The sequence below is a fragment of the Abramis brama genome (genome assembly GCF_963993115.1).
Source record: "Abramis brama genome assembly, chromosome: 11".
Classification (NCBI taxonomy): Eukaryota; Metazoa; Chordata; class Actinopteri; order Cypriniformes; family Leuciscidae; genus Abramis; species Abramis brama.
In genome coordinates, this window is record NC_139973.1 from 30774472 (window position 1) to 30793766 (window position 19295).

The window sequence follows — 19295 nt, forward strand, 5'->3', positions numbered from 1 at the left end:
ACTCCCTGCAAACTTTATACTTATTTGATTAGGAAGTCAGATGTCAGAAAAGGTTGATTGCTCTGGCTGCCGGTGCTCAGTAACAGAAGAACAATAGTTGAATGGCTCTCTGGGGCTAAGCCACAGGTGGTGTGAGATTCCTCTCATGGATGCTGTAGTAAAAGGGCTCCAACTGGACAGAGCTCAGGATGCAGTGAGCTGGCATGGATGTGAGACCACACAGACACACAAACAGAAGCATACACAAATATACGTCTACTAGTGCGCACACAAACATCCGGCCACACACACACATTCACACAAACAAACATGTCTGCCCAGAAGGGAGGCTTACACATAACAGGTGCAGCACAATATCACGTCTCTGTTCTCAATGAGTCCCAAAAGTGCTATAAAAGTATACTTGTGGTTCTTATTCGATATCTTTATATTTAAGTCATTATTCACTGAAAATCTTGGCATCCACCCATCTCTCTGTAGCCTACTGCGTTCATTAGAATTCATTAAAGTAACAATGTCTGATTCATTCATTTGAGTTGGCTATTTTCAGTGAATAAGTTGGTTCAGTTCACAAAACTGCTCTAAATGATTAATTCACAAATCAGAATTGAACAAGTTCTCAAGTTCAAATCACTGACTAAAAAATGCTCAGTGGAGGGGAAATTAATAACTTAAATTTCTCTTTGCTCATCACACAACATTATTGTAAATATTAAAGTAAATAATATGAATATTAATAATATTATAAATGCTTTATACAGCGCAGTTGTATGGGATACTTTCATGGTGCTTAAGTATACTTTTTGAAACTTGAAGGTCTCACGCTGCATCTGAAATTAAATACTTCCCTACTATATAGTATGCGAAAAAAGTATGCCAAAAGAGTAGTACCGTATGTCCGAATACATAGTACTTGAAAAACAGTAGGTGAAAAGTACCTGGATGTCCTACTTCCAACCGAGATTCTGGTGCGCATTCGATGGACAATTTACTATCCCATGAGGCCACAGGAGAGGGTTTGTGAATGGAAGTGGTAACGCTGGTAGGTCACGTGACAGTAACAACATAGCGGATGTAGTACATCTGAACTTCATTCATACCACCCATATTCATAAAACGTACTTTAATGTTCGCAAAGTAATCCAAATGCAGTTCCTACACAGACAGTATGTGATTTTGAACGCACCGTTGGTCCCTATTTATTGTAATAACATAGAGCAGGACAATTGTGACCCTGGATCACAAAACCAGTCACAAGTCGCACGGGGTCAAAATTATAGATTTTTCTTTTATGCCAAAAATCATTAGGATATTAAGTAAAGATCATGTTCCATGAAGATATTTTGTAAATTTCCTACCGTAAATATATAAAACATTTATTTTTGTGAGTGAATGCAGCACAATCGCGAACATAAATGGACAACTTTAAAAGTGATTTTCTCAATGTTTCGATTTTTTTGCACCCTCAGATTCCAGATTTTCAAATAGTTGTATCTTGGCCAAATATTGTCCTATACTGACAAACCATACATAAATAGAAAGCATATTTATTCAGCTTTCAGGTGATGTATATATCTCAATTTAAACAAAATTGTCCAGGGTCACAATTCTTCAAAATTCTACGGAAGAAAGAAATTCATATGGGTTTCAAATGACATGATGGTGCGTAAATTATGTCAGAATTCTCGTTGAAAGTATTCCTTGAAGTGAAAATAAAGTATGTGTAACATACAGTTTTAGATTAAAAAAGGCAGACAGCTCTCCAGCTCTTTGTCATCTCAGTAATAACTTTACAAGTATAAACCAACCTTTACACTTTAAGGACTATAAGCAGCAGGGGGCGATATAAATAGAAAAATCACATTGTGCTAGCTGTGTTTGTATGAGTAGGGCATAGGCTACATCCTAATTCAAATATTATCCTAAATAATATACAAGAATTAAAGTGTCTGAAATCATAGTAGGCTGAAATCAGTAAAAGTGCCAGCATGGTATATTTTTTTGTGTGATTTTTATTTTTATTTTTCAGAGTGTGCATGCTTTTTGTGCTATTACCCACAATCCCTTGCACATTGGAAAAGGATGAGTTTGTGATGTTGTACTTTTTTGTAGTTGAAAAGTGTCAAGGGTGCAAGGCCAAAGCTGCTGTTGCATTTGGTATTTAAACCTAAAACTTAAGAAATTATTTATTTAAATTATCAATTAGCTTACTGCTATCAGGATACAGCACATGAATAATTTTACCATGTGTTCCATTTGTACTCAGAAATTCCCAGTAGGAAGTTTTAACTGGAATGTTCCAACTTGGAAACTCGGAGGAACGCTCACAACCCTGACTTGAGTATCCAAAATGGCTGCTCAGCACCTCAACAGTGGTGAAATTAATATATTGTTTATTAGCACTTCTGTTTGTCTTTGTCTCAATACAAACATTACTTGCCAACCTCTATCTGTGGACATTATTTGTGCAAAATGTTGCTTTTTAATGCACAACAAAGGTTTGCTGGACGCATCCATCTTGGTTTTCCAGCTTGTGTACACTCGGGTGTGATTTCATTCACAGCTCCAAAATCCGACTTCCAAGATAAACATACCATAAGCACCAGATTAGCACAAACAGGCCTCAACTGGATAGTAAGGTTGGATCACAGTTATTTGTGAATATTTATAGAAATTTTATTCTAAATGTATCTCGGGTATGAATCATTGTATTTAATCATTTGAACCAAATAACTGTACAAACGGTTCCAGTAAAAAAAAGTATTTTTTGTAGAAAAAAAAAAGTAGTTTTGAGTTTTGCATGTGGTTCAATGGAGAGATGTAAGCACCCCCTGAGGAAGCCCACTTGTGTCACATAGAAAAGGTTTCATAGGTTATTAGCTGACAAAATTTCCCACCCATTGCTTCACAATCAAAAGTATGTACTTTACCATCACCAGCGAAGTGCATACTTTTATTGCGCACTGTAAGCAAGCAGATTGGAGCACAGCCTGTGTATGTTTATGCGTGAATGAATGTGTATCTGCGTGTACACTTCACTAGCCCCACGGTTTAAACTTGATTATCCAAAATTTAATTACACTTTAATCTCACCCAACAGCTCTGTTAAAAGGGCCATTGTGTTATGGAGGAAGTTCACTTGACCTCAGAATTTGCAATGTTTATCAAGTATAAAATGGTTTACAGAAAAGCACAATGAGGAACACTGTGAGAAACTTGTGCTTTTCTGCAACCACTTACAAGGTAGTTGTACTAACCATGGTTCATAGTTCATGAATTCCACACTGTCCCAGTTAACAGCTGCTGGCTTTGATGTTCAAATCAGATTTACACTAGTCCGCCCTGTAAAATGGTGGGAGTGATTATATTTCTAGGGATGGGTAGGTAAGAACTCAAGAAAGAAAATAACAGAAATGCAAGAAAATCTAATCTATTGGGGTAGATCTAACAAAACTTGATCTCTGCAGTGAGAACACAGAGAAACATACCTCAGGCCAGGGCAGCATTAATCACTTTTAAAGAGGGGAAATCATCAAAAACAGTGATTATGATTATGGTGGGAGTGATTATATTTCTAGGGATGGGTAGATAAGAACTCAAGGAAGAAAATAACAGAAATGCAAGAAAATCTAATCTTGTGGTGTAGATCTAACAAAACTTGATCTCTGCAGTGAGACCACAGAGAAACATACCTCAGTCCAGGGCAGCATTTATCACTTTTAAAGAGGGGCAATCATCAAAAACACACTGAAAACTAGGATTTATGTCACGGCACACAGAGTAGGAAATTAGAAAGTGGAATAATGACTATCCCTTTTTTAAACCCCTATCTTTCCTTTCTCTCTTTGTCCCTCTTTTGTGTTGAAAAGACCAGTTTATACCAAAACGAATTTATATGTTGGCTTATGCTGGTTTGTTTATTTGATCTATAGATCAGTAGTTCTCAACTTGTTTTGCTTCAAGGACAATAAAAAAGTCCTTAAAATCAAACATTGAAAGTTTACCATTAAAATTGATTCAGAATGAATTTGTGTCAAAATACTGCTAAGTTTGATGAGGCACAGTCTTTGACTTTGAAAGTTGATTTTTTTTGCTCTGCGTTTGCTGTATTGGGAGCAATCTAGTTTTGATTTGCAATTGCAGTGTTACTCTCCTCTGGGAATGTCGTGATGACAGACCTCTGGAGAGACATCACACACTCTCATACCACAGAGATCTTTAGGGATGTAGACGTCCTGACTCCTTTGTGTGATTGTTTTGCTGCTGCTGACTGAGGTGTCTTTGTTTTAGCACTGAGCTCTGTTTATGTGGTAACCCTTTTCTGCCTAGGGCCACGAATCACTGAGGGACAATCTAACTCTCCCTGCAAAGAGTTGTTAAGGTTACAGCCCACCAGGGCAGCGTGTGTATGATCTGGCCTGATCCTTGTGCTGATCCCATTGAGCCCATGGCTGGGTTATTAAATGAGAAGTGAGTGTATAGAGTGAATGTTGGTGTTGATACTGTGATACGGGACACCAGGCCTTGCTAGGCAATGAAGCGTTCGCTCCAGAAAAAGTTACAAAAGACCATGAGCTGCTTAGTAGGGTCAAGTACAGTTCAGAAGGGCAGACAGGGTGCATTCTATTACCTGCACTAACACACACACACAAATGTGCGCATGGATCTAATAGTGCTGCTCCTGAAAAATTTATGTGAGCCACTATAAAATTCCCTAGAGAGGCTCTTGAGCGCAATGGTGGTGTTTTTATCCGCAAAAATTTGTTCGCAGCTTCAAGTTGTTTGGAGCTTCATAATGCATTTGGGTCTGTTTTGACCCAGAAGAGATGCATAGAAAATAAAAATAAATGCATATTTTTTTGTACAGGAACCAAACTTTGCAGATGAGCCAAGACTATCAAAATACATGTAATTATTATTATTTTTTTACAAACATCTATGAGTTATATGTCTCAAAATTATTTTGTAAAATATATTTATCCTATTTCCTATATCTCAAACACAGTATTGGGACAACATTTTGTTGATAAACATGAATATGCACACACCTATTGATGAACCACTGCAGCATGAACAAATTATCTTTTTTTTCATTGAAAAGTAAAAGTGTGATTTTTTTGGTGTTATTTTATAAATTGATGTTTTGTTTCAGGATTCATACATTTAGACCATTTTTGTTAATACCGGTAATTCTCAGGTTATATGTTCTTATAAATTTCATATAATGATGTAAAATGATTTTTGATTTAATTTTTTTCTGTAGGTCATGTAAATTTGAAATGTAAAATAATTGCTACATTTTTTTTCATTAATAAAAAGGATAGATATAGTAATAACATGGTAACATTTAAAACTAATTTTTTTTTTGCATTCACTAATTCACTTCCAACAGACCCAGAAATGCAAAAATCGTATCAGATTTTTTATGCATTATGAGGAATAAATATTTAACTCTCATTTTAACAGTTTAGCAGAACATACTTCATTATAGTGACATCATCAGAGTAATGCCAGATGTTATCAGGTGTTTTTGAATGATGTATTATGACTAAAACAAAGAGAAGCACAGTTGACTAGGTCTGACTAGTCAGAGCTGGTTACACTCACCCAAAGGGAGAATGCCATAAAGTGCGATGAGCTGTCTTACGTCAGAGAGAGATGGCATAGGCTCAATATCTGCTTGCCGCAGTGTTGTGCCCAAGTAACTGTATTCACCTAGAGAGACAGGGAAAAATATATGCCATACTGCTTTAAATATGATAACAAACATCAGACATTAATGGCTGCTTGCCAGGTTTCCTGGTTTCCATGGAACGCAAAAAACAATGTTAGAGTAACAAAGTTGTTCCGACACATAGCAGTCAATGTGGTTTTCTATACTTTAAACGCCACACCCTGTTCCCGAAAAACAAACTAAAACGAAACTGAAATTTTAAGGCTTCACATTTCGTGTCATTTTAGAGCAACATTAGGTTGCTATGCTGTGCAGTTGAATCATTGATGAGTCATAAAATCCATTGTGGTGCACACACACGTTCACAGGGGTGTGATTCAGCACCGTGCATGTGTCTGTGATCAAGTCGCTTTAGCAGTAAAGCCCAGTCTGAAACCCTGTGCAATGCATTTATCATAAAACTAATTCACTTGATTCAAACTCGGAAAACTTGATGCTTGTGCTTGTGAGATGTAACAAATGGAACCACTGAACCACTAAAACCACTGAAAACAGTGTTCTAGGTAAAATCAATGTACACTTAATGTTCACATCAAAGCTATAGCTCTGACACTGCACTATGCACTTTATGTGATTAAGCTGAACTAATTAAGTCCAAGAATTATCAACATAAATACTGAAATGTTTAGCAAACAAATGATTTCAGAATCAGTTTGGAGCCCTCATAAGTGTGACTCTGTTTGCATGTGGCATTACACTGTGGCAGGAGAAAAGAGGCTGATTTCAGCAAGTGTAACATGTTCCTGGATCAACATCTTTGTTGATTCTGGAACATCATTCCAATCAACCAATCAGATCTGAGGGGCAAGTTTACAGTTTATGTCAAGTTCAGGCTTACAGCCAGGGTTAGGTGCTTCTACATCAGTGTTATTCACCTATCATTTCCCTCTGATTTTAGGGATGACTTATGGGTAGGGTTAGGGTTAGGTTTAGGGGTAGGGATAGGATAGGATTAAATTTTCGGACAGGTATGTTGCCTTTAACTCGCAAAATCAGGATGTGCTGAACTTCTTGTGCCAAACTAAGATCTAGTGAACTATTAGGTCTGAAAAATAATAATAATAATAATAAATAAAATATAATCATTATAATTATAATAATAATAATAAAGAGTGACAGTGAAACATAAAAAATAATAAATTCATAAATTTAAATAAATTATACAATTGTCCCCAAAATGTTTTTTGTTTTTTTTATATGCTTAACTTTTTTTAAATATAATTTTTTTTTTTTTTTTTTTTTTAAGTGTGATAATCTTTAATTTTATTTAATAACTTTTTAATTTTAATTTTATGTAATATTTTTTCCGGAATTTTAAATATAAAGTTATACTTTATTTTGATAGTCCACTTTAGACATTTTACTAACTATAAGTAACTTTGCAACTATATGTCAACTAACTCTCAGAGTATTAGTAGACTATTAGATTATGGTGAATAAAGTGTTAGCAGATATTAAGCAGACAGTCTACTAATAATCTAACGACTGGTAGTTGACATGTAGTTGCAAAGATACTTATAGTTAGTAGAATGTCTTAATTGATTTAAAGTGTTACCTAAAATATTTTCAACATTTAAAGATAATTCAATTGGAAATACATTTTTCATACAACTGAAATGTGTACATCTTCAAAAATAATTAAATATATTTTTGAGTGTAATGTTTAAGCATTAATGCAGAATTAAGGAAGTGAAACAAATTATGGGGTTAAGAAGACAGATTACAGAATGATAAAAACTAAAAAGACGTGACATTTATCTCAGTGGTGTTTAGTTTTTACCTATGTAATCTGACAACTTGACGTTCATTGGCCTGATTATGAAGCCTTCCAGAACAAGCTCCTCATATAGAGATTCTATGGTCCTAGAGGGAAGACAGAAAAAGCATTGCAAACAAGAGATCAAACTGATCAGTCATGCTGTGTATCTGACGCAAACTTCTATTACATCACAGCGTTCAGAGCCAGCCATGAATTCTTGTGCTCCACATGGACATTCGCCAGGCACCCCCTGAGCTCCAAACCCTGACACTCACTTGAGCACTTTCCAGAAGCACAATCCCTCTATTCCAGAACTCTCACAGTGCACTGGTGTTTAACGTATGACCTACATCTCTCAGTTGCAAACAGTGCCATGGGTCAAATCTGCTCTTTTAGCAATGATTAAACTACATTATAATATTCTTGAGAAATAGACTTTGCATTTTAAACCAGTTTATTTATTCAGACCTGTCAGCTGTGAGGTCCTTCTCTTTCTTCTTCTTTTTTCCAGTCTTCCGTCCTTTCTTTTTTTTCTAAAGCAAAGAAAATGTGTTTTTAGTTATGGACAACAATACATGAAAATAATTCTGAATCAAGAATGACAGGGGAAGGAAAGTATGTGTCGTAGATAGTACCGATATTATATTTTTCCTTTCTGGTTTTTAGATTGAAATAAGTCTTAACATGAATCAAAGTGTGATTAGATTAGTGTCAGACTGTAAAGGAAGTTTATTTTCCTTTTAACACCAAGGCATATCTACATGTCTGTTTCAGTATATTGAATCTTCCAACCCTACAATGTAACATGTTAATAACAGGTGTGTTGGATATGCGCTTGCATCCAAAATGTAGAAATCCTGAAAAACCTCTAGTGACTTGACATAAACAATCACTGTGTGGGATCAAGTGATGGTCTGCACGTGTGTGTTTCCCTGATTATCTAGACTGTACTCTCAGTACAACCGTTTTTATGCAGCCTACTAGAGACACCTTGGAACTTGCTGTAATTCAGGGCTTTTCCAAACCACAAATGAACTAGACTAGCAGGACTAGCAACCAGGAATTTCCACGAATGATATGTTACCAAATGTTCTAAATATTTGTTCGGTGAGTAATAGAAACCCACTTACTTCATTTTCTCAGAAACTTGGATAGAACATACTGTGATTCCCCAAAATATTATTATGGAGAATCTTGGATCATTTTTTGGCAGGTCTGAGTATGTCAGTGAAATTAAGATAAAAAAACTTTTCTCCTGCATTTATATAACAGACATGATGAACTCCAGCATTAGCTCAGCTTGGGCGTTGCATGTTCATTTAACAAACAAACCCTCCCTGTTGCATAATGTTCAATTTGATGTTCCCAAATTGTATGGGTTATAAAATTCACTGAATGTGTTTTAAAATTCCAACAAAGTTCAATGTGCAAACCAACTTAGATGAATTAACAGCTGGAATTCAGTCTTACACCAGCAGAGCTGAATGGGGTATGCGTGTGCCTGCATTTGCAGAATGATTAATGATAAAAAACATCTTTGTGTATAAATTACACACATCAGACAGACAGCGTCTGTGACCGATTTAGCTGTCAAAACCTCTCAGCGTAAAGCAACTCAAGCAGGGTGCCAAAAATGTTGTTGAGGAATTCTAGCTCTTGTGCAGGCATGCAATGAGGCCTTTTTCTATGCTTCTTGTTTTGGAGAAGACACAATAGTGACTGATTGCAAGAAATATAGGTCTCCTATATATTCCCATATATTTATAGGTCACAGTTAAACAGAGCCACACACATATTCACATACATACACAAAAATCTTTTTATATGTACATTATTCTGTCTAAATATTGCCGGCATAGTAATGGATGTCTTTACTTTGCAAATATAAATGTCAAGAATCTGCCTTCAAGATGTATCAACACTCCGATAATACTGCTTTCAGGTCAGCTTTTTTTTGTTTCATGAGAAACAAAGCTCCAATTGCAAAATTTTAAGTCATATTGTGAAATAAAGTCAGTTGTGAGAAGTAAAGTTGGAGATAAAGTTTCAATTTTATGAAAAACATAGCAGCAATTGCAAAACAAATAATCCCATTGTTTTTTGCTCTGTGGCAAAAACAGGATTTATATAGTTCTAGAATATGCTTTGACATGAAAATATACATTTAACTATACATTTACATGTCTATGACTCTACAGACATTATGTACTTTACCATATGTCTTGGTCCTCTCGTCATATATTACCATATATTGTGTGTGTGTATGTGTATGTGGTTCAGGTATACTCTACGTTACCAGGACAAAATGTCCCCACAAAGATGGCAATATTCGAAATCCTTGTCCTTGTGGGGAGATTCTTTGGTCCCCATGAGGAAAACAATTTATAAATCATACTAAGTGACGTTTTTTGAAAATTAAAAATGCTTTTAGTTTTCTGTGATGGGTAGGTTATAGGGTAAGGGTTCATGGATAGAATTTACAGTTTGTACAGTATTAAATTAATAATGCCTATGGGATGTCCCCATAAAACATGGAAACTCAACATGTGTGTGTGTTTGTGTGTACCTGGTATTCCCTACGTTATGGGGACCAAATATCCCACAAGGATAATCATACTGGTAAATTTTGACCTTATGGGGACATGACGAAAACAGCTAAATCATACTAAACTAAAAAATGCAGAAAGTTTTCTGTGATGGATAGGTTGAGGGGTTAGTGTAGGGAGATATAATATACAGTTTGTACAGTAAAAAAATCATTGCGTCTAAGTAGATCCCATAAAACATTGAAACCAGTGCGTGTGTGTGTGCGTGTGTGTGTGTGGTAGAGAAGGCAGGAACAGGGGCCCTATCAAAACACAAGCTGACGAGGGCAGGACACCTTTACTAATTCTCTGTCCAGACCACATTCCTGGTCATGAGGGCAGATCACTGTATGACCCCAGGGCCCCTCACACAAGGTGCATAAACAGAGGACAGAGAGTATATCTCAAGATCTGGATTCATCCAGACTAAAAGACACATTACAGGGTTTTACAGGCCACTCACCATCTATAATCTGAGGAACATCAGGGAGCACTGAGCATCTGTACACTGTCACTCATGCAGAGAATTTAAAATGTGCTTAAGGTCTTATCTCAAAGGAAGAAGTATGCATGTCTGCCATTCACCTTTTTACTACTTTTCTTGACTTTTTTCTTTTTCTTTCCCTTGTCTCTGTCCACCACCAGTTTAAGGTTCTTCAGTTCCTGCCTCATCAGCTCGTCCACCTGAGACAAATATAAAAACAAAGATGGAGAAAGAGGGAAAAAATGTGATGGAATGAATTGAGCCACAAGGGAAGCGAAAGAGCTTAAGTGTTTTGTTTTCATAGAGTGTTATGACTTTCATAAAATGTAGTGCAGAAAGAGTGTTGATTTCTTTACTCCAAACCAGGATTTGAATTCATGAGTGTCCGAGACAAAATTATGAAGCTGAGGGCCCCACTTCGCATACTATTGGCAGGTTAAAGATGTGTTTACTGGGACCACTTCATCACAGGCCCCTGGCCCCCCCCCCTGCCCCCGATGACAGCTCTGCTCCCACCTGAACTCTGAGCTCCTCTTCAACTTCCAATCTCTTCTCCTCTCGCACCAACTGAGCATCGAAACTTTGAAGGAAGTTCTGTTTTTCATCTCGGTAATGCCAAACCTCTGCAACGCACAACAAATCCACAGAAGATTTATGAAAAACTAAATTTCAACAACAGTGATAATATGATCATACCACAGGGAAACCGCCATGGTCATTGACAATACATCTAAAACGACAGAACATACAGACATTCTCTGACATGTGAAAACAAATTTGAGTTGGACACAAAGCATCAAAGTATAGTCAGGAGAACATCAGTCAGCACTGTGTGTAAAAGAGGAAACAATTCTGAGAGTGGGTCTGGAGGGCCTCAGTCGGACCTCCTGTGTGTGGAGCGTAGAGGAAGCACAGGTGCTGTAGTCTGGGTGAGAACGCAGCGTCTGACTGTACTCCGTGCTGCGCTCTCACGCGCCACATCCTGACAGGAAGTCCATTTCCACCCACTTCCTGTCCTGGCTAAAGGCAGTGCGCCAGGTTGATTTGGAAACTGGAAGAGGACTGAATGGCAGGGTCTGACCTCACAATGAGTCTGAAGTTGTTTTTCCCTGTTTTGTTCATTTGCATATCATAGAGATAAAAAACAGCAAACTTAATCTAAACTGGCCAAGACAAACATTTATGAACGTGTGTTAAATATTACACTTGGCAGATGATTTTACTCAAAGCAACTAGCAGTGAATTCAAGGTTTATATTTTTATCAGTTCATGTATTTACCTGAAAATCAAATCCATAACATTGGTGCTTGCGCTACAGTTCTTGTAACAAAGCCTCATAAACAGCGGGGTTGTGCACCTTTTAAAATTGAATACGTTTGAATACATTTTTTAAATTCAAATTCCAGTTTCAGTTGTTCAGGTGTCAGTCAAATTTCAGTTTCTAAATTTCAAATGAGGTAGCAAATAGGAACTAGACCCAAAATTAAAATTGAGCGAGTACATAAAAAAATCTGTGTTCAAATCTGCCCCTGCCTTAGCCTCATTCACTACACTATTTTAATTTAATTTAATTTACTGGGCAAATCAGCGTGAGAGCGCAATTCCAAAAAAGCACAGATGGGAGTGGAAAGTTCTGCGCAGAGAAGCAGTGCAAATTAGCATCTGGTTTAAGACATGCTTTTTTGGGCGATAAATAATGACTAGCACAAACCCTTAGTAAATCACCTTGAAGGATTCATTTAAAATACTCTCCTCCCATAAATGTTGCATCTGAAAGGGAAACTTCTACAAATGCACATGCAATAAAGTCAGCCGCAAAAATAACCCTGTCCACGCCATTTCAGCGCAAATTTTTCACCGTGTGTCTTTAGTAAATCCCGACAGTAGTTTTTGGGATAAAAGAGGGTTTGCGCTGGTGCAAGATGTTAATAAATGACCCTATGTCTATAATAATGATGCAAACTCGTAATACGCATTTGCACGCCATCAGCGTTCTCACGGGTTCGCGTTTTTGAAGTTTGCACAGAAAGAACTTACGAGTTTTCTGTTAAAACGGTGTTGTGTTAGCGGCCCCTAAGTTAATAACTAATGATCGTTGCGACGGAAGTGAATCAATCAAAACTAACTTTAGCTGGACAATAACTTTAGAGCTGCTATAAGGCCAAAACAATCTTTACTTTACTTTAATTTCCTATTATCAATGTAAAGCCGCTTTGGAATAATCTACATTGTTAAAAGCGCTATATAAATGAAGATGACTTAAATTTTGAGCAATTGGGACCGATTTGGTGGCAAATTCCAGGTTTACGCCATTTGTTCTTGTATGTTTATGTCGTGTCCGTAAACACACACAGCTACTATATACAGATCAGCTCTGATATGATCACCGGTAACATTGCGCTTCCTCAAACAAAAAGCTGTGTCGAAGAACATATGACTGCTCTGCAGTCATGCAATTTCAACCACAGAATGACGATAGAGAGGCCAAAATTCTGTACTGCATGAAGCACAAGTAAATGAAGCACAAGTAAAATTAAATTGATACTGAATTGGGTAACACTTTATTTTGATGGTTTTTATTTTGACTACATGTCAAATAACTCTCATTTGAGTGTTAGTAGACTGTCTGCTTAATATCTGCTGACTCTTTATTGTGATGGTCCTCCAACAGACATTCTTCTGACTATAAGTAACTTTGCAACTACATGTCAACTTATTCGAACCCTAACCCTTCCAGTCTACTAATACTAACACTCTAATGAGAGTTAGTAAACATATAGGTGCAAAGTTACTTATAGTCAACAGAATGTGTTAAAGGGACCATCAAAATAAAGTAAAAATCATAACCCTAATAAGTGTAAGTTTTAACACGGAAAAAGAAAGACTGTCAAGACAGACTCTGAATGTTGGCTTCACAATCTTTTTTGAAAGTTTCTATTAAAAAAAGTTTAAAAGTCACTAGACGGACGTTGTTGGTGGCTTTTTGACTGATTGAGCATGTTGAATCAGTGTTGGACAGTCTTTGAGAGAGATCAATCTGATTGGCTGTTCAGCTTATTGAACCAATGTTCAAGAATTATAGTTGAACTGATTGTGTAAGAAGTGATTGTTTAATGATAAGTCATTGCGTAATGATTGTGCAAATGTGTAATATGGTGACGTAGCTAAGCTAATAATAGCAGGACTACAAACAAGCCATTTCAGGCAAAGTGTTTACTTTTGGAAAAATTAACTTCCTTTTGTGTGGACCTTGTGCTTTGCAAATCTGCAGATCATTTACATGCACAAACATCTATATTACACACTAATGGAAAGGTGAAATAAAAAAGCATAATAGGTGCCCTTTAGATTCTGAATTTCAAACAACACTAATAAGCAGTGCTGTCAAGTTCACACAGGGGTCAAAGGGCACTGATTTTAAAACTCACTCTGGTGGAACCTAAAAATAAGCATCGAACTTTGAAATGAGATCCCTTGCTGAGGTCAGAGGTCAAACTGCCGTCCACAAAGCCTCCTTTTCAAAGTCACATTTTCAAAACATCCCGGGGCAATACGATCCATATAATTGCCTAGTTCCTTCAGAGGGATGCATTCACATAGCCTGGCCTGTTTGTTTAAAGACAACATCCACCTAACTCTCCTGAAAACACATGACTGTTAGGGGTCAGCATTTTAAACCTACTTTATTGGGGCTGAAGACTTCTGAGAATGGTCCAACCCCACACAGTGCAAGAACAACAGACACTACTGTGGATGAACAGAAAAGCAACAACATTTCTCGTGACACGGCAGCCAGTTTTGTGGGAAGGGGGCGGCCACACACATCTGCTCTGAACATGGTGTATATACAGCACATTTGCCACCCACCATATGGGGATTGAGTGAAAAAACACTTCAGGGGCTGGAGGGCGGTCAGCTGTATCTACTCTGCTAGGCTCCGTGGCGGCCTGTTATCTTCACGGTATGGTCCTTTGTACCATTTGTGAAGATTTGTATGCTGGTCAGTATATGACGATGGAGCTGCACTCATTCTGAAAGCCTGTTTTGCCTGTTTGTCCCGGTCATTCAGCTAACAGTGAGAAACAGACACTTCCTTAACACAGCTCTCTTCTGCCAAGAGACTGAAATTAAATCAATCGGTCACATCCAGCAAGTGTGGCATGACGTTGGGATGCAGGAAGGAAAGTAGGGGGAAGGAGGGGGAGGGGAGGGGGTGGAGTGAGAGGGAAGCAAGCGCCAGACAAGACCAAACAGGCAATCTCAATCTCACTACAAATGACTTCCGTGGCCTCCCTATAAGCCACTCTCAACTGTCGTGCAAATGACTTTCCCAACAGAGCTTGTCCCTCTGGGGATCATGCTGGCTATAGTCTGATTCTGGGTAAATATGGTGCTCACCTTTCCGCCTCATTACAACTAAATAAACCCACCACATGATCATATCCCAATTAAAGACAGCTGATAAAACAGTGTGCTGCCGATTAACTCGCGCAGCAAAGACCCTCGACTCTAATTAGCTGTCTCACAGGCAGGATGTGGGACATGGACTTAACCATGTTGGTCTGCTGAACACATCATACAAGAGTTCAGAATTGCTGATCACATTGTTTACTGTGACAAGGCTGTTTTTCAAGTTAGGAGAAAGAAGAACATTGTGAAAAAGAAGTATAATTTCACATGCTTTTAAAGAGTACTTACTATGGAGATATCATTTGAAAGAAAAACATGAACTGAATGCAATGTCTTCAGTCAGTTAATTGCATGTTAATTGCATGTAAATTAAAACATATTATAGATTAAATTAAACGCAATTAGCTGAACTGCTTTTAGTAGTACAATTTTATGCATCATTTCCTAATTACTTCTATGGTCTTTGAAATATGGTTAAAGTTTAAAGTGCCAGATGTACTGACAAGCATTTAGGGTAAAATAAAACATAGGCTACTTTAATATATTTTTTTATTGAAACTTGTTTGAAATGTATTTCAATTTATTTGTAATAATACATTTGTAATGGCGATTTACATATATTAACTATATATAATATCAATATAATATAATATAATATCAAATAACACTACAGTTAAAACTATAATCAAGCACTATACATGCACTTTGTCACACACCTCAACGGCACTACATTTCCCAGCATTCCTAATGATTCCCACCTGCACTCTATCAGCCATCACCTGATCACCTGCCATCATCACTGTGTATTTAAGTTCCTCCTTCTGTTCACTTCTTTGTCCGGTATTGTTTGTGTTTAGCACACTGTCTTGCATTATTGGCTCTTTTGTTAGTATGTTGATCAGCACATCAAAATAAGTTTACTTCTTTAAAGCACAACAAAAAAATTATTAAAACCTAATGATTTAAATTGTTCTTTAAAACTTTCAATTTAACATTTTACAAAGCGCATTTTTAAAAAGTGTACTAAATTGCCCTTCAGAAACAGTCATGAAAGTGTATTCTCTAAGTACACTTACGTAGCCTTTTATTACAGTTTTAATTAAAATATATACTTTTAAGATTTGAACTACACTACAAGTGCATTTATTACAATTAGCTGAATTCCTTTTTTTACAAGAGGAGACAATACAATTAATAGTTTTCACTTACATATTAAAATGTAATTTAAAGGTACTGTATTCTATCGACAATGCTGTTGCCAGCAGTTTGGTTGATCAATATAACGGATATAACCAACACATTGTGAGACGGACATCGCTATTCACTAACCCATGTCAAATATTTAGGAGGTAAGCTCTGATCTCTGCTTTTCATTACACCTTTAAGCTTCATTCCTCAGGAATGTAACCCTTTGCTCCACAGACTGAGCACTGTGACATTTGGAGGAAAATCTTAATGAAAAAAATTAAGCAGCTTTGACTGGGCATATAATTGCTTCCTGTAAGGTTACAGCTGCTAGTTGGCTGAAATATTTTCCAGTCAAAATGGCATTTCCACGTGCACACACTCACACATGTACATCACACTTTTAACATGCCATGCTCTCACTTGTAGCATATTTAAGTATTTACATATCCAATAAATATCCTGTACAAAAAATCGTAAATTAAATCGGGCACAGTACAACAGCAGTACTGAAAACGGCACTTCTACTGTATCAGAATGACATATTAAATATTAAATTATATATTATATTTGAAATGTTTTATGCACACAGTGTTTCATCTGCTTGCTGAAAAAAATCATAAAATGTACTTATACAATAGCATCAACTAAATTAATAAAAAAGTAGGCCTATAAACTCAGTATACTAAGCTACCTCTATGAAAAGCTTTATAGCTGAATACAGTGCTGTATGACACCTGCAACAGTATACATGCCAATTGTATACATGCCAATGCAGCTGTTGTCCAGTTACTGCAGTTGCAAGTGCAGCTGTCAGTCAAACCAGTTGTTGCACTGATCTGAAGTATATCCTACTATCGAATTGAGCTTTACTTGTATTGTACTACATTAACTACAGGTATGCAGTTGTGCTGCAGAGTATTTTTAACCACTATACAGTTTATCATTGTGCAGCACAGCATCATTTTACTCTACAAAACTTGTCACTGCATAGATTGCAGTAATAAACTCCTGAGAAAAACAGAGGCCAAGGCAAAAATGGCAAAATATTTAGTAGTCTTTTAATGGTCTTAACCAATTTAATCACAGATCACTGGTCAGGAAATTTGCAAGAATTGCACAAACACTAGATAAAGTAGCTTAGCACAGAATAGACTTCCCCTTTGTTTTCTGTGAATGATTAAGCCGTGTGTTTAAACTTGCAGACAGCTTTTTACAGAAGAAAGAGTCAGTGCTGTCCCACTCAATGTTAATGGCTTCAAACAGTTCATAAGCAGTTGAAAAATACTCCCAGTTAGTTTGAGTTTAATGTGAGAGCAAATATTCACTATAGGGTTCAAATCAGGACTCTGACCAGGCCAAAATATGGACTTGTTCTCAAGCCGTTTCTTGTTTGTCTTTGCAATGTGAGCAGGAGCATTCTGTTGAAAAATAACATCTGATCATTCCTAGATAGATTAGATAACAGCTTTTCATTTGTGGGAAGCAAGCCATTCTGCAATAGTCTCCTGTACTCCAAAGCATTAAATGACTTTTCACAGTGAAGTAGCTCAACAATACCAGCAGCTGAAAAGGCTCCCCACAGAATGACACCTCTTCCTCCATGCTTTACTGTGGTAGAGATGGATTTATTATTATATTTCTCACCAGATTTTCGGAGACACCGTTCTTGAGCATCACCATGCAACTCGTGTTTTCTTGTGATTCATCACTCCACATATAGCTTCTCATATTCTGCCAAAAATGTTATTCCATCTTTGGCGTTTTTCTGAGAAATCAGTGTCTTATTTCAATAGTGCATTTGCTTAAATTATGCCAATTTCCTGACCAATAATTTGAGATTAAGACAAATAAAATTGGAGAGTTTTAAAATTGAGTTTTGTACAATCATACTGCAGTTTTACTGAAGTTCATTTCTGTAAGGGAGAGATTAAGCATCAAAGACCTGCAACTGACGTGACTTGACGTCAGCGTGTCTTGTGATGAATACATGTGGAGGGTCTGAGAACAGAAAGAACTTTAGCAGATGTGAAGTGAGTGATGCGCTTTAGTGAACCTCTATGTTCTATAAAGAATGATAGACTCATTCAGAGTTGCATGCTAAAAGCACAGCTGTGAGATAAATGTGAGATTCTGTGACTTAAAAGACAGTTTTCCTTATCAGATGTTGACTTTAAAAGACACCTCAGACCTCCCTCAGGTAACAGGAAGTAAATGAGACTAGCAGGAGCGGAAGAAAAAGAAATCGAACAATATGTGGCTGACCCGAGATGGTCTGTAATGGACCGGACCACAGCTAAAAAAGGGGTTGCCCATGCTAATTCCCCACTGGTGTGTAATGAACAGTGCAGTCTATTGATGGAAGTTTTCTAATCACTGAACACAGGCAACAGTGCAGGATGTTGTCATAGCAATTTATCCTGGAAATTCTAGACTGACATGTTCAGAATGGGTTTTCGCAGACCTCTGGTTCACCTGCTCCCTACTGACACAAACATTCACAGACATGCAGGGCGCACAAAAACATTCAAATGGTTCTGAAAGATCTAAGATCTAGCTTTCTACCCTGCCTTCACGGATCACTGAAACTCAGAAGTGCAGTCCAGTCTTCTCATTTCCTGTTGAGAGACCTTAAATCTCTACAAAAACAGGAAGTAGTGTCTCAGTCATTAACATGCTTGTCTTGTCAAGAGGTTTCAGGGGTGACTTGATTGATTTGCTGCTCAACAGGCAATGTTGAGGTTGGGTTATGGCTCCTAAACACACAATCTCCGCACACATTACAGAATAAGACCCAAGTGAAGCATCAGGTCAAATATGACATATAGCCTAATGTGTTAAAGCCATTTGTGTGAATGGAAATTTTTTTATTTTTATGTTATTTTCTCTGTTCAAATAAATGGCCAGATTTTACATTACAACCACAATATATTGAAGTAAAATGATAAATGCAGTGTATGGTAAAAATTTAAGATAATAGATATACTTTTAGAGCAGAACATTGTTAAAACCGTTTGGGTTTTTTTGTAGTAAAAATTTGGTAAAAAAAAAAACAGCATCTGTTATTTTCTGTCATCCGTTGGCTGCGTTACATTATATGATCACACTTATTCATGCAAATGCTTTTAAACCATTCAA

The 19295-nt window shown here is 37.0% G+C and overlaps 1 protein-coding gene across 2 annotated transcripts in view; it reads right to left on the minus strand.

The window, feature by feature from the left end:
- Positions 1-19295, minus strand: part of drc11 (dynein regulatory complex subunit 11) — a 42138-nt gene that overhangs the window by 5612 nt on the left and 17231 nt on the right. For both annotated transcript variants that reach the window (XM_084129948.1, XM_084129947.1), the window contains exons 10-14: positions 11079-11185; positions 10664-10762; positions 7962-8026; positions 7515-7597; positions 5608-5715 (exon numbers count right to left, since the gene is read on the minus strand). In XM_084129948.1, coding sequence (XP_083986074.1) covers positions 5608-5715; positions 7515-7597; positions 7962-8026; positions 10664-10762; positions 11079-11185 — 462 coding nt within the window. The remainder of the gene's footprint in view (positions 1-5607; positions 5716-7514; positions 7598-7961; positions 8027-10663; positions 10763-11078; positions 11186-19295) is intronic.